The sequence below is a fragment of the Nomascus leucogenys genome, chromosome 11 (genome assembly GCF_006542625.1).
Source record: "Nomascus leucogenys isolate Asia chromosome 11, Asia_NLE_v1, whole genome shotgun sequence".
NCBI lineage: Eukaryota > Metazoa > Chordata > Mammalia > Primates > Hylobatidae > Nomascus > Nomascus leucogenys.
Genome location: NC_044391.1, coordinates 17,287,009 through 17,301,183, shown reverse-complemented (window position 1 = coordinate 17,301,183; position 14,175 = coordinate 17,287,009). Strand labels below are relative to the sequence as shown.

General features: G+C 31.5%; 1 protein-coding gene across 5 annotated transcripts in view; it reads left to right on the top strand.

The window, feature by feature from the left end:
* KIAA1324L (KIAA1324 like) overlaps positions 1-14,175 on the top strand; it is a 229,313-nt gene that overhangs the window by 173,797 nt on the left and 41,341 nt on the right. For 4 of the 5 annotated variants that reach the window (XM_030822022.1, XM_012510231.2, XM_030822021.1 and 1 more), the window contains one exon: positions 2,632-4,791. The exons of the other annotated variant lie outside the window; for it this stretch is intronic. In XM_030822022.1, the coding sequence (XP_030677882.1) occupies positions 2,632-2,691 (60 nt within the window). In that variant the 3' untranslated portion in view covers positions 2,692-4,791. Of the gene's footprint in view, positions 1-2,631; positions 4,792-14,175 lie in introns of those variants that run through there. 5 annotated transcript variants of the gene reach the window in all.

Below are 14,175 nucleotides of genomic sequence, written 5' to 3'. Positions count from 1 at the left end.
GTGTTATGTCAAATTAGACAGAATTTCTCAACTCACACACCAACTGGAATATTAGGAGAGGACACATATCTCTCTCTCTCTCTCACACACACACACACACACACACACACACGCACACACACACACACACACCCCTTTCAAACGATCATCCAGTATGTCAAGAACAAGAGTAGGGTCTCTTGCAGCATTGGGGAGAAGGGAGTGCAGTAGGGTAGGTAGTGACAAGGTGAGGAAAACCTTCTGGGGGAAGTTGGCTTTGGAGTAGATTCTTGGGTTTAGAGCTGAAAAAGATCATCCTGTTTGGAACCCTTGTCTAATACATGAGTAAACTGAGACCTCGCGAGGTTCACTTATTTGTCCAAAGGGGTTAGATAGGAATTAGAAGCCATGTCTCCCAAGTTCCAATCCAGTGTTTTTCCTTCTCCAATGTGGTATTTCAGGAGATTTTTATAACCATTGATTGACAACCTACCAAGTGGTAGGACTTGGGTCATATCTTAGGAATTAAACAATGAATGAGATATAGAATTCCTGCCATTAGGAAGTCCCAGTCAGTTAGTGGCACTACCTACCTAATTATATACACATGCGTGTGTGTATATATCCCAGCATTTCAGCAATAGGAGCACAATCCCATGCGAATGCAGAGGACATGGCTATTAAAGCCCTATTATCTCAACATGATTTTATAAAGGATTTTCAGTGTTTTTCTTTAAATATTACCTTGAAGATAACCAACAGGTCTCTGCCTTCCCTCCCCACACACCATGTTGAATCAAATTTTCTCAAGCAAAGGCTGCAGAAATCTCATGTTTTCTTTTGAGTTTATGGCTGATACCCTAGAGCTCTTTCCTTTAATATCCTATGAGCTCCTTGAGGGAAGACATCTTGCTGTACTCATTTTTGTATCCCTAAACTCTAGTCATGGTCCTGCAACAGAGACGGTGCTTAACAAATATTTCAACTGCTAATGGTTATTCTAAAAAATTGTTAAGGCTGTTAAACATGAGACCTCAGGCCAGTTCTCACAGAGCCAGTCAGTAGGAGCACTGAGGAGATCTACAGTCTACTCTTCCAGAGGCTTGTCAGCTCAGCAGAGGCAGGGAAAAAGTGATATGTTGGTGTGTGTGCTGTGATGTTTCTCTATAACCCTGTCCCTGTAGGCCTAAAGCTCTTGGATTTATCCACCCCAATGAAAGCAAACACAAAAGCAAACTTACCCTTCCTGACAGCTACTCAATGTCAACTTCCTATTATCTTCTTATGTCACTGTTCTACTTTAGACATACATCTATTTGCATGTGAGACAATTGGCCTCCTATTTCATTTATTTTAAAAAATAATCATAGTTCTCTTCATTTTTATTCTCCTTATTAGCATAGTCTCCCTATCTGATTCCAGCAGCCTTCAGAAAGCTTTCTCTAACAATTAAAATGTTGGAAGGAGCCTGGGCAACATGGCAAAATGTTGTCTCTACAAAGAAATATAAAAATTAGGTGGTTGGGCACAGTGGCTCATGCCTGTAATCTCAGCACTTTGGGAGGCCGAGGCGGGCGGATCACGAGGACAGGAGTTCGAGACCAGCCTGGCCAACATAGTGAAACCCCGTCTCTATTAAAAATACAAAAAATTATCTGGGTGTGGTGGCAGGTGCCTATAATCCCAGCTACTCAGGAGGGTGAGGCAGGATAATTGGTTGAACCCGTGAGGCAGAGGTTGCAGTGAGCCAAGATTGTACCATTTGTACTCCAGCCTGGGCAACAAGAGTGAAACTCTGACTCAAAAAAAAAAAAAAAAAAAAAAATGGCATGCTTGCTCGCATCTGTGGTCCTAGCTACTCGGGAGACTGAGGTAGGAGGATCACTTGAGCCTGGGAGGCAGAGGTGGCAGTGAGCTGAGACTGCACCACTGTACTCCAGCTTAGGTGACAGAGAAAGACCCTGTCTCAAAAATACAATAAAAGGTTGGAAGAAATCCCATCTCCTCTTTCTCCTTTCCTCATTAAAGAGAACTAATTTATTTTAATAGTCTACCTTTTGAATGTTTTATATAATGCCAGCAATGATACATTTGAGTGAAAATTTTGACCTATTATCAAAGATAACTTGTTTAATATCTTTAATAGGCATATACCTAAAAGATTTTCCTAAAACATATTAGTGAACTCAACTGATCTAGTGTCTTATTAGCATTCTCCTTATTTATTTCTGCTGTCCTTTTTCTTATTATTCAGCCTGTATTATCTTGAAAATATTTAGTCAGTTCTGTTTTGCCTGCAATTAGCATGGCTAGGTCATTGATTTCAGCACTCAGGTCAGGTATGCCCTCCGGAAGAGTCTCAGTGGTTTCTTTGCAGGGATCATAGCTACGTCTTTTGGTATCTATTGCAATCGTGGGTTTGCTTCTATTTTGAATTTGTCTGTCTTATCTCTTGGACATCAAAAGTGCCCTTCAGGGTAGGCATGCTACTTGTTTTATATCTGCCACCCAATTTTAACTGTAAAATCCTAATCACAAGTGGCAACTAGATAGATTAAAATGATTTCTGGAACTTTCCTTCAGGACATGTAAGATCCTAAAATCTTACGAGAATTTCAGTAAGTTGATTTTGTCTTTAATATTTTTTCTTAGGAAAAAGAAGACCATTTTGAATCTGTTCAACTGAAAACCTCAAGATCCCCAAATATATGAAGAGACAGTGCTGTAGCCTTGAGACTAATGAACAAAGAAACCTGCTCTAGTTTTACAGGACCATATTTTAGGGTCTGTCCTCATACCTGTCACATTGGTGACCTCACAGAGGAGGGCCATGCCGCTGAAAAGGGAAGGAGATTGAAACATTTGATTGCCTTATCACATGGTCAAGTACCTTGCCAAATAAAGGAAAGCAAATGATTTGGGTCTCAACTGAAGATGAAGCTCAACTCAGGAAGAGATTTATCTGTATATACACATAACTGAAAACCAAGTTTAAGCCCACCAATGCACTGCTGATGCATGCCATATAATTAATGGGTAACTTTTATTCTTTATAATGTCTATATAACAAGTGTGATTTGGAGGGCACATGTGAGCATATGCATTATGATCCAATTTATGTTTTTTCTTTGTTTATATTTTGGGGGAAATTAAAAATTTTTTAAGGTATATTTTTCCCATTATTTATTTTCCTGACCTTAAAACAGCTTTTCTACTAAAAAATGGTGAGCAATGAAGACAATAAATTTTTCATTTTTCCATAGGGTATCTTCTCTTGATTTAAATTTCAGGAAGAGTTATCATGTGCTTGGGTTATCTAGATTTATAATTGCCTTTGAAATTCCATCCTTGTTGGAACTGGTAAGAAGGGCTTGACTGAAAGTTTGAAGGAATCTAAAAAACAAAAAAGTAAGAAAGGTAATGAGAAGCGCTAATTCTCCATTAATGCAAACTAGCTGCTAGTATCGTAGAAGTCGAATGACTTAAAACAGTTTATGTAGTGCTCGAAGTATAATTAAAGTAAATAGGAAAGCTTGTCAATCAAATCACTGGCAAAATCATGAAGAAGAAAGTGAGATGGTTTGTCTATAAGTACAGATGACTGTATGAAATACTGGGGTAATTTCATGGTCTCCAGAAAATGTCAGTGGGACTTTTGCTCTTTGTCAAGCACCAGAGGTTATATGGTTATTTTTCTGCTGCAAGACTTTGAGGATGATGACTTTCTTAGAAACTTAAAAAAATCCAATAAGGCAGGAATTCAGTTTTGAAAAATTACATATAATTGTATTCATAATAAGAATGTGGCTATTCCATAAGCAGTTATGAAAGAATTATTGTTCTTATTCAAAAGTGATCCAGATAATTGTGATTTTTCTATGGTGGGCTACTGGTATTAGCACGACTTGGATATTATTTGTTGAAGGAAGTATGAATGAAGTTGGATTTGACCAATTTTGTGTAAACCTTAATTGATTTAAAACTGAGAAAGAGTGGGGTTTCCTGGCCATTGCTGATCTAAGGTGCTCTTATTTGTTTCCAATAAACAGTAATCTTTATAGACCTTAATGCAGATTTTAAAAAATAGTTGTGATTGGCTGAGAGAGGCAGGGCATATATGTAGGGAAATGATTTGCCCCAAGCATTTCAATGAAGTATGACTTGTAACTTTTGTGTCTGAAGGTGGTGTCTTTATTTTTGTGGAAAATGGGAGAAAAATGAATAATTGTGTTTATTTGGCTGATTGGTAATACACTAGACCATTCTGTTATTATTGAATGAATGTTTTGTGTATATCTCTGCTGTTGCACATATGAGTATAGGTGAGGTTGTCATTGTTTGCTGTGATTCAGGGAGGGTGTCACTTTGCATAAACCTTTTTTTTGCATTTAATTTCTTGAATGTTCTTATAAAGAAGACATTATGTTGGCATTCTTCATTTTGATCCTGCCAACAGAGTGCTTATGAGCATTTCCGCATTTTGATCAAAATTTAAACAGAAGAGTGAAAATACATTTGAAATGAACCCTTTCAGAGGAACCCTGGCAAAGCTGTATAGACTGGACAGAGTGAGAAAGCTTCCACAGTCACCTGTCACCTTTCTCCTCATCTTCCACCGTGTTCAATATGTGTGTTCCAAGCCATAGAGATAATTGGGATTTGCTCCCAGGTAGCTTCTTTCTTCTCCTGTCACTGGGCTAAAATCTCTGACATGTCAAAAATGCCTTAAATTTTAATGAACTCTCTGAAAATGTAGTTGATATTGGAGAATTTATTTCTAATTTTAGATATTAAATATATTTTGTCAACACAGTCCCATCTTTGGGAAGGAGCTGATTTTTTCCTTTGGATTCCAGTGGTTTGTCATTTTATTTCAAGCACTGAAGAAGTATGACAGAAAGAATATTATGGGGAAAATATTTAGACCAATCCTGGCTATAAAATTCCCTTTAGTTTTATGCCTGGCCTTTGCAAAGCTCAGTGAAATGTTGAAAGGAATAAACAAATTAATCACGTTTCTGTGACTTTTAATTGACACTTGTTCCTTTTCCCCCCAAAGTGGTAGAAGAAGTTATTTGTTATTTTTCTAAAAGGCACAATTTTGAAGCCTTAACTACTTCATTAAGTCAACTGTTGCCTATAACATCTCTTAGCACTCGTCAAAACGTATTTAAATCAATTTTCCAATGGATGAGAACATGTCTTCTGTGGATAAATTATATTCTGTCATTTAACAACATTGAGCATTTTGATATGTGTTCACTGAATTAAAAAACCTGAATCTCATTATTGTTGACTTTTCCCCTCTTTAGTTACTAGTAATCACATCCTTTCTAGGATTAAAAATATTTCATAGTATTTTTGTGTAGATGTCTGTTGTTTAAATTGATTATGTGGAAGAATTGCTTGGGTCCAGTCTTTAGCATCTGGGGTCTCCAGGTCCCCAGGTGGGTCATGATTGACTGCTTCCTCAAGACCCATCTTGCCAACTCTCATTTGATGCCTGTCAATAGAACTACTTCCTGCGGCACATGTCATTTCTAATGGGAGGCTAATGTGTACATAATTTCTCTCTTCCTCATAGAAATAAATTTCTCTGGGGGTTGCTGTGGGAAGATGACTTCATTAGCCATGTTTAAAGTGAGTGTACTGCTCACATTTATCTTTGTACACTAAGAGTATGTAGAGTTGATCTTCAGAGAAACTAAACCTCCCTCATATCTATTTACAGTAATCATGAATATGATTGCAGTTGACAGGCCCAACTCCTAAACTAAGTTTGCCACAAAGAAAATGTCCTTAGAGAAGTAAACTTTTAGAAATCTCAACACCCAACTCATTCCTTGGAAGCTAAAATGGAATTCACCTTCATACTAACTGGCTACAGATTATTCTCTTGCTGGATTTTACTTTTATTTTAACATTTTTACATGAGTTCCTTTTAGAATCATAAATGAAAGAAGTAAAACTTTAAGATGGGAATGAATAATTGAAAAGAGAATTATATTTACTATTATAATTGATATTATTCGCTATTATGATTATACTTGTCTAGATCAGATCCCAGCAAACATTTTTTTTGTAAAGGGTCAGATAGTACATATTTTTGGCTTTGCAGGGCGTGTGGGCTCTATTGCATTTACTCAACTCTGCCATTGTAGTATGAAAGCAACCACATACAAAATACATTGTAGTATGAAAGCAACCACATACAAAATGTAAATGGATGGGCGTGGCTGCATTCCAATAAAACTTTATTTATGGACACTGAAATTTGAGTTTCATTTAAATTTCATGTGTCATGAAATCTTTTGATGTCTTTCTAACTATTTAAAAATGTAAAAGCCTTCTTAGCTCTCAGGTCTTACACAAACAGGTGATGGGCTAGGATTTGGCCTAATGGTTATGGTTTGCTGACCCCTGGTTTAGATCACTGTAATCTACCACAGACTATTCAGAAGAATCTGTTTGCACACAGGTTCTTTTCCCTTTAGAAGCTTAGCACCTAAAAAGTTTGTCAAGTCTTCAGAGTTGTTCAACAAGAAAATAACTCATCACGTGCACTTGATGATTTAATCACTTACCCAATACAAAGTCAGATACTCTCCTGAGTTGCAAAGGATAAAATTAAAGCCAGTGAATTGGTTAAAAGTAAATTAGCAAGATTGTTTTAAAAGCCTTTTCTCATTGGGGTTTAGATAATATTCATTGCTAAAGTAACTGAATTTGGAGATACTCAGTCTTAAATACAGATTCATTTAAAGTAACCATATGGAAGTAGGGAATGTTGATGCATAAAAGTAGCTTCAGCATAGGTTTTCCAGCCCCAGCACTGAAGAGAGTCTCTTCATCTGTTTGCATTTGTTTAGTCAGGGCACACCTCAATCCTTATACATTTGCCAACAATCCTATTTTAAGACTGATTAAGCTGCAAAAGACACTTAGAATTCCTTTAGTGACTGGTGCTTCCAGAAACAGATCAATTTCCTTGAACAAATGGTCCCAGTAAGGCTTTTAATTTGCTGAAATTTTCTTCATCTTATTAATGATGCGTGTGGATATTGGTAAATTTGGCTTAGAGGGGCAATGTTTTCTTTATCTTAGATGACTGATTTCAGATTACCTTTGATTGCTTTTCAAATAAAAGCATTAAACCAGTGGGAATTATGCACATGTAAACCTATCACAGAGCAGGAGTGATAATTGCCTTGTTCATAGGCTTTGCCTTTGTAGAGCTGTGGTTATAATCCATGCTGGTGTTCCATCTTCCTGGCACCTCACCTTTCTTGGCTTCTCCGTGCTCACAGTGCTCGACTAAAGAGCTCTGGGGCCCAAGGCTATCATGGTGGGTGGGTGAATAAAGCGAGGATTGCTGAGAGAAAGTGCAGAACTAAAGACTGTGAAGGTACACTGGCTAAATTACCTCCTTTCTCAACCACTCTCTTAATCTCTCCTATGTATGGTCTGCAAGCCAGCTGGCCTCACAGTTTAAAAATAGGGACCATTTTATTTTACCGTGATAAACATGAGCAGGCTGGAAGATCTAATATTTAAACTGGAGAGGAAAATGGAGCACCTCAGAAGCCGTAAACACTCAAAAATACCATAGAAAATCAAGCATGTAGTAAGGTTTTGATCTTTTTTAAGTTTCTTGTTAACTTACAAAAAAACAATTGCATATAGTTATGGGGTACAATGTGATGTTTTGATACATGTATACATTTTGGAATGATCAAAGCAGGCTAATTAGTTTACCCATCACCTCAAATGTTTGTCATTTTTGGTGGTGAGAATCATTAAAATCTCTTTTACCCATTTTGAAATATACAATACATTATTATTAACTATACTGTAGTCACCGTGCTGTGCAATAGAATATCAGAACTTCTATCTAACTGAAACTTTCTGCTTGTTGACCAATTTCTCTCCTTTCTGGTTCACCCCCACTTTAGCCTGTGGGGACAACCATTCTACTCCCTGCCTCTATAAGTTTGACTATTTTAGATTTCACATATAAGTGAAATCTATTGTATTTGTCTCTTTTTGCTTGCCTTATTTCACTTAACATAATGTTGTAGGTGTATCCATGTTGTCACAAATGATAGAATTTTCCGTTTTTTAAAACAGGCTGAATAGTATTTCATTTGTGTGTGTGTGTGTGTGTGCGCGTATGTATCACATTTTAAAAATCCATTTATCCATTGATGGACACTTAGGTTGTTTACATATTGTGGCTATTGTGCATAGTGCTGCAATAAACATGGAAGTGCAAATATCTCTTTGACATACTGATTTCATTTCCTTTGGGCATATACCCAGTGTGGGACTGCTGGATTATATGGTAATTCTAATTTTCATTTTTTGAGGAACTGCCATACTGTTTTCCAAAATGGCTATACTAATTTACAATACTACCAAAGTTCCCCTTTTCTTCACATCCTTACCAACCCTTCTCTTTCATCTTTTTGCTAATAGCCAAGCCAACAGGTGTGAGGTGATATTTCATTGTGATTTTAATTTGCATTTCTCTTATAATTTGAGATATTGAATATATTGGCCATTTGTATGTCTTCTTTTGAGAAATGTCTATTCAAATCCTTTGTCCATTCTGTAATAGGGTTATTCTTGAGTAGTTTGAATTGCTTGCATATTTTGGATGTTAACCTCTATTCAATGAATAATTTGGAAATATTTGCTTCTAATCTGTGGTTTGTCTCTTCATTGTATTGTTATCTTTGCTGTGGAGAAGCTTTTAATTTGATGCAGTACAATTTGTCTATTTTTACTTTCATTGCCTGTATTTTTGGGATTATATCCAAGAAATCACTGCTCAGACCAGTGTCAAGGAGCTTTCCCCCCATGCTTTCTTCTAGTAGTTTTACAGTTTCAGGTCTTAAATTTATGTCTTTTATCTATTTTAAATTGATTCTTGTATAAGAGGTGAGATAAGAACGTAATTTCATTTTTCTGCATGTGGAGATCCAGATTTCCCTACACCATTTATTGAAGAGACTGTCCTTTCCTCATGGTGTGTTATTGGCACTTTTGTTGAAAAGTAAAAGACCGGAGGTGTGTGATCTTATTTCTGTTAATAGTCTCTCTATATTAATCCATTGGTCGATGTGTCTGTTTTTATGCCAATACCATGCCATTTTGATTACTATAGCTTTGTGTTATATTTTGAAATCGTGTAGAGTGATTACTCCAACTTTGTTCTTTTTGGTCAAGATTTCTTTGGTCTTTCAGTCTTTTGTGGTTTCATACAAATTTTAGAATTTTTTTTTCTATTTCTATGAAGAATGACATTGGAATTTTAGTGGGGATTGCATCAAATCTGTAAATCACTTTGGGTAGTATGAACATTTTAACAATATTTTTACAATCCATGAACACAGAATATCTTTCCATTTATTTGTGCCATCCTCAATTTTTTTCATCAGTGTTCTATAGTTTTCAGTATGAACATCCTTTACTTCTTTGGCAAAATTTACTCCTAAGTATTTCACATTTTTCATGCTATTATAAATGGAATTATTTTCTTAATTTCTTTTTTAGATAGTTCATTATTAGTATATAGAAACACTACTGATTTTTGTAAGTTGATTTTGTATCCTGCAACTTCACTGAATTCGTTTATCAGTTCTAACAGTTTTTTTGGTGGAGTCTTTAGGATTTTCTATATGTAAGATCATTTCATCTGCAAATAGAGATGCTTTCACTTCATCCTTTCCTGTTTAGATGCCTTTTCTTTCTTTTGCATAATTGCTCTGAGTAACATTTTCCAGTACTATGTTGAACAGAAGTGTTGAGAGTGGGCATCTTTGTCTTTTTCCTCATCACAAAGAAAAAGCCTTTTACTTTTTCATTGCTGAGTATGATGTTAGCTGTGAGCTTGTCATACATGGCTTTTATTGTGTTGAGGAACAAAAAATCTCTAATTTTTTTCCAGCATCTGTTGAGATGATCATATGGTTTTTGTCCTTTATTCTGTTAATATAGGGAATCACATTTATTGATTTGCATACTTTAAGCCATTCTTGCATTCCAGGGATAAATTCTACTTGATCATAGTGAAATATCTTTTTAATATATTGTCAAATATGGTTTGCTGGTATTTTGTTGAGTATTTTTGCATGTATGTTCATGAATGATACTGGCCTGTAGTTTTCTTTTTTTTGTAATGTCCTTCTCCAGCTTTAGTATCAGGACAATGCTGGCTTTATAGTATAGAGTTTGGAAATATTCCCTCCTGTTCTGTTTTCTTGTAAGAGTTTGAGAAAGAACTCACACTTAATTCTTTAAATGTTTGGTAGAATTCAGTTGTGAAACCATCTGGTTCTGGACTTTTCTTTGATGATAGATTTTAAATTACTGGTTCAATCTCTTTACTCATTATTGGTCTGTTTGGATTTCAAATTTCTTTGTGATATAGTCTTGGAAGGTTATATGTTTCTAGGAATTTATTCATTTCTTCTAGATTGTTCAATTTGTTCATGTCTAATTGTTCATAGTAGTCTCTTAAGATCCATTGTATTCTGTGTTACCAGTTTTAAGGTTTCCTCTTTTATTTCTGATTTTATTTATTTGAGTCTTATCTATTTTTTCTTAGCCTAAGTAAGGGTTTGTCAATTTTGTTTAGCTTTCCTAAATTTTTTCTACTGTTTTTCTAGTCTCTATTTCATTTATTTGTTCTCGATATTAGTTATTTTCTTCCTTCTGCTAACTTTGGGCTTAGGGCTTTTTTTGTTTTGTTTTGTTTTTAAGTTCCTTGAAGTGTAACATGGTTGTTTATTTGAGATCTTTTTTCTTTTTTGATGTAGGTGTTCATTGTTACAAAATTCCCTCTTAAAACTGCTTTTGCTGCATCCCTTACATTTTGGTATATTGTGTTTCCATATTTGTTTGTCTCAAAATATATTTTTATTTCTTTATTATTATTATTTTTGAGATAGAGTCTCACTCTGTCATCCAGGCTGGAGTGCAGTGGTGCAGTCTCAGCTCACTACAACCCCACCCCCTGGGCTCAAGCGATCCTTCCACTTCAGCCTCCCAAGTAGCTGGGACCACAGATGCACACCATCACACCCAGCTGTTTTTGTATTTTTTGTAGACATGGGGTTTCACCACGTAGCCCAGGCTGGCCTCGAACTCCTGAGCTCAAGCTATCTTCCTGCCTCAGCCTCCCAAAGTGCTAGAATTACAGGCATGAGCCACTGTGTTGGGCCTCAAGGTATTTTTTAATTTCCCTTTTAAATGCTTCTTTGACCCAATAATTGTTCAGGGGCATATTGTTTAATTTCCACATATTTGTTACATTTCTGTGATTCTTCCTGTTATTGATTGTTAGTTCCATACTATTTTGGTCAGAAAAGATACTTGAAGTATCTTTTGTCAAGACATGTTTTTTGCCCTAATATATGATCTAGCCTAGAATATGACCTGTAAGATTGGTGTTCCATGTGCACTTGGTAAGAATGTATATTCTGTTGCTGTTGGATGAAGGGTTCTGTATATGTCTTTTCAGTCCATTTGGTCTAAAGTGTAGTTCAAGTCCAATGTTTCCTTATTGATTTTCTTGTTGGATTACCTGTTTGATATTGAAAGTGTGGTATTGACATCTCCTACTATTATTGTGTTGCAATCTATGTCTCCCTTTAGATCTCTTAATGTTTGCTTTATATATATATTTATATAAATATATATAAATATAAATATATGTAAATGTAAATATATATAAATATGTAAATATATAAATATATAAATATATATAAATATATAAAAATATAAAAATATATGAATATATAATTATAAATATATATAAATATATATATAATTATAAATATATAAATATATATAATTATATATAAATATATAAATATATATATAATTATATATAAATATATAAATATATATAAATATATAAATATATATAAATATATATAAATATGTAAATATATAAATATATATAAATATATAAATATGTAAATATATAAATATATAAATATATATAAATATATGAATATATAAAAATATATGAATATATAAAAATATATAAATATATAAATATATGTAAAAATATATAAATATATATAAATATATATAAAAATATATAAATATATAAATATATAAAAATATAAAAATATAAAAATATATAAAAATATAAAAATATATAAAAATATAAATATATATAAATATAAATATATATATAAATATATATAAATATATAAATATATATAAATATATAAATAATATATATAAATATATATAAATACATATAAATATATAAATATATATAAATATATATAATATATAAATATATAAATATATATAATATATAAATATATAAATATATATAAATATATATAATATATAAATATATAAATCTATATAAATCTATATATAAATCTATATAAATCTATATAAATATATAAATCTATATAAATCTATATATAAATCTATATAAATCTATATAAATATATAAATATATAAATATATATAAATATATAAATATGAATATATAAATATATATAAATATATATGAATATATATAAATATATATAAATATATATGAATATATATAAATGTATATGAATATATAAATATATATGAATATATATAAATATATATGAATATATATAAATATATATGAATATATAAACATATAAATATATATGAATATATAAATATATATGAATATATAAACATATAAATATATATTCATATATAAATATATATTATATATAAATATATAAATATATATTATATATAAATATATATTCATATATAAATATATATGAATGTATATAAATATATATGAATATATAAATATATATGTATATAAATATATATGAATATATAAATATATATGAATATATTTAAAAATATATATGAATATATATAAATATATATAAATATATATAAATATATAAATAAATATATAAATATAAATATATATAAATATATAAGAATATATATAAATATATAAGAATATATAAATATATAAATATATATAAGTATATAAGAATATATATAAATATATAAATATATAGGAATATATAGGAATATATATGAATATATAGAAATATATAAATATATATGAAATATATATAAATATATATAAAATATATATAAAATATATAAAAATATATATAAATATATATAAATATATAGATATATAAATATATATAAATATATATAAAAATAGATATATAAATATATATAAAAATATATAAATATATAAATATATATAAATATATAAATATATAAATGTATATATAAATATATAAATATATAAATATATATAAATATATATAAATATATAAATATATAAAAATATATATAAATATATATAAATATATATAAATATATATAAATATATATAAATATATAAATATATATAAATACATAAATATATAGAAATATATATGTAAATATATATATTTAGGTGCTCTGATGTTGCGTGCATATATAATTGTTATATCCTCTTGATGAATTTACACCTTCATCAATATATAATAACCTTCTTTGTCTCTTTTTCCAATTTTTAACCTAAAGTTCATTTTGTCTGAAATAAGTATAGCTACCACTACTCTCTTTTTGTTTCCATTTATTTGGAATATCTTTTTCCATTCCTTCATTTTCAATTTATGAGTATTCTTTTAAGGTGAAGTGAATTTCTTGTGGGCAGCATATACTCGGGTCTTTTTTTTTTTTTAATCAGTTCAGCCACTCTATGCCGTTTTATTGGAGAATTTAATCCATTTCCATTCAAAGTAATTACTGATAGATAACAACTTACTAGTACCATTTTGTTCATTGTTTTGTAGGTTCTTTGTTCCTTTCATCCTCTATTACTTTATTCCCTTGTGATTTGAGGACTTTTATAATGGTATGCTTTGGATCCTTTCTTTTGGCTTCGTGTATCTATTAGAGACTTTTGCTTTGTGGTTACCCTGAGGGTTTTATAAAACATCTTATAATGGTGCATTTTAAGCTGATAACACATAAATTTGATTGTATACACTTTTACTTCCTTTCTACCAACTTTTATGCTTTTGATATCATAAACTGCATTTTTAAAAAGTTTTTATCTTTAACAAATTATTGTGGCTTTAGTTATTTTTAATAGTTTTGCCTTTTAATTTTTATACTAGAGATATAATTGTTTACCCACCATTATTACAGTATTAGAGGGTT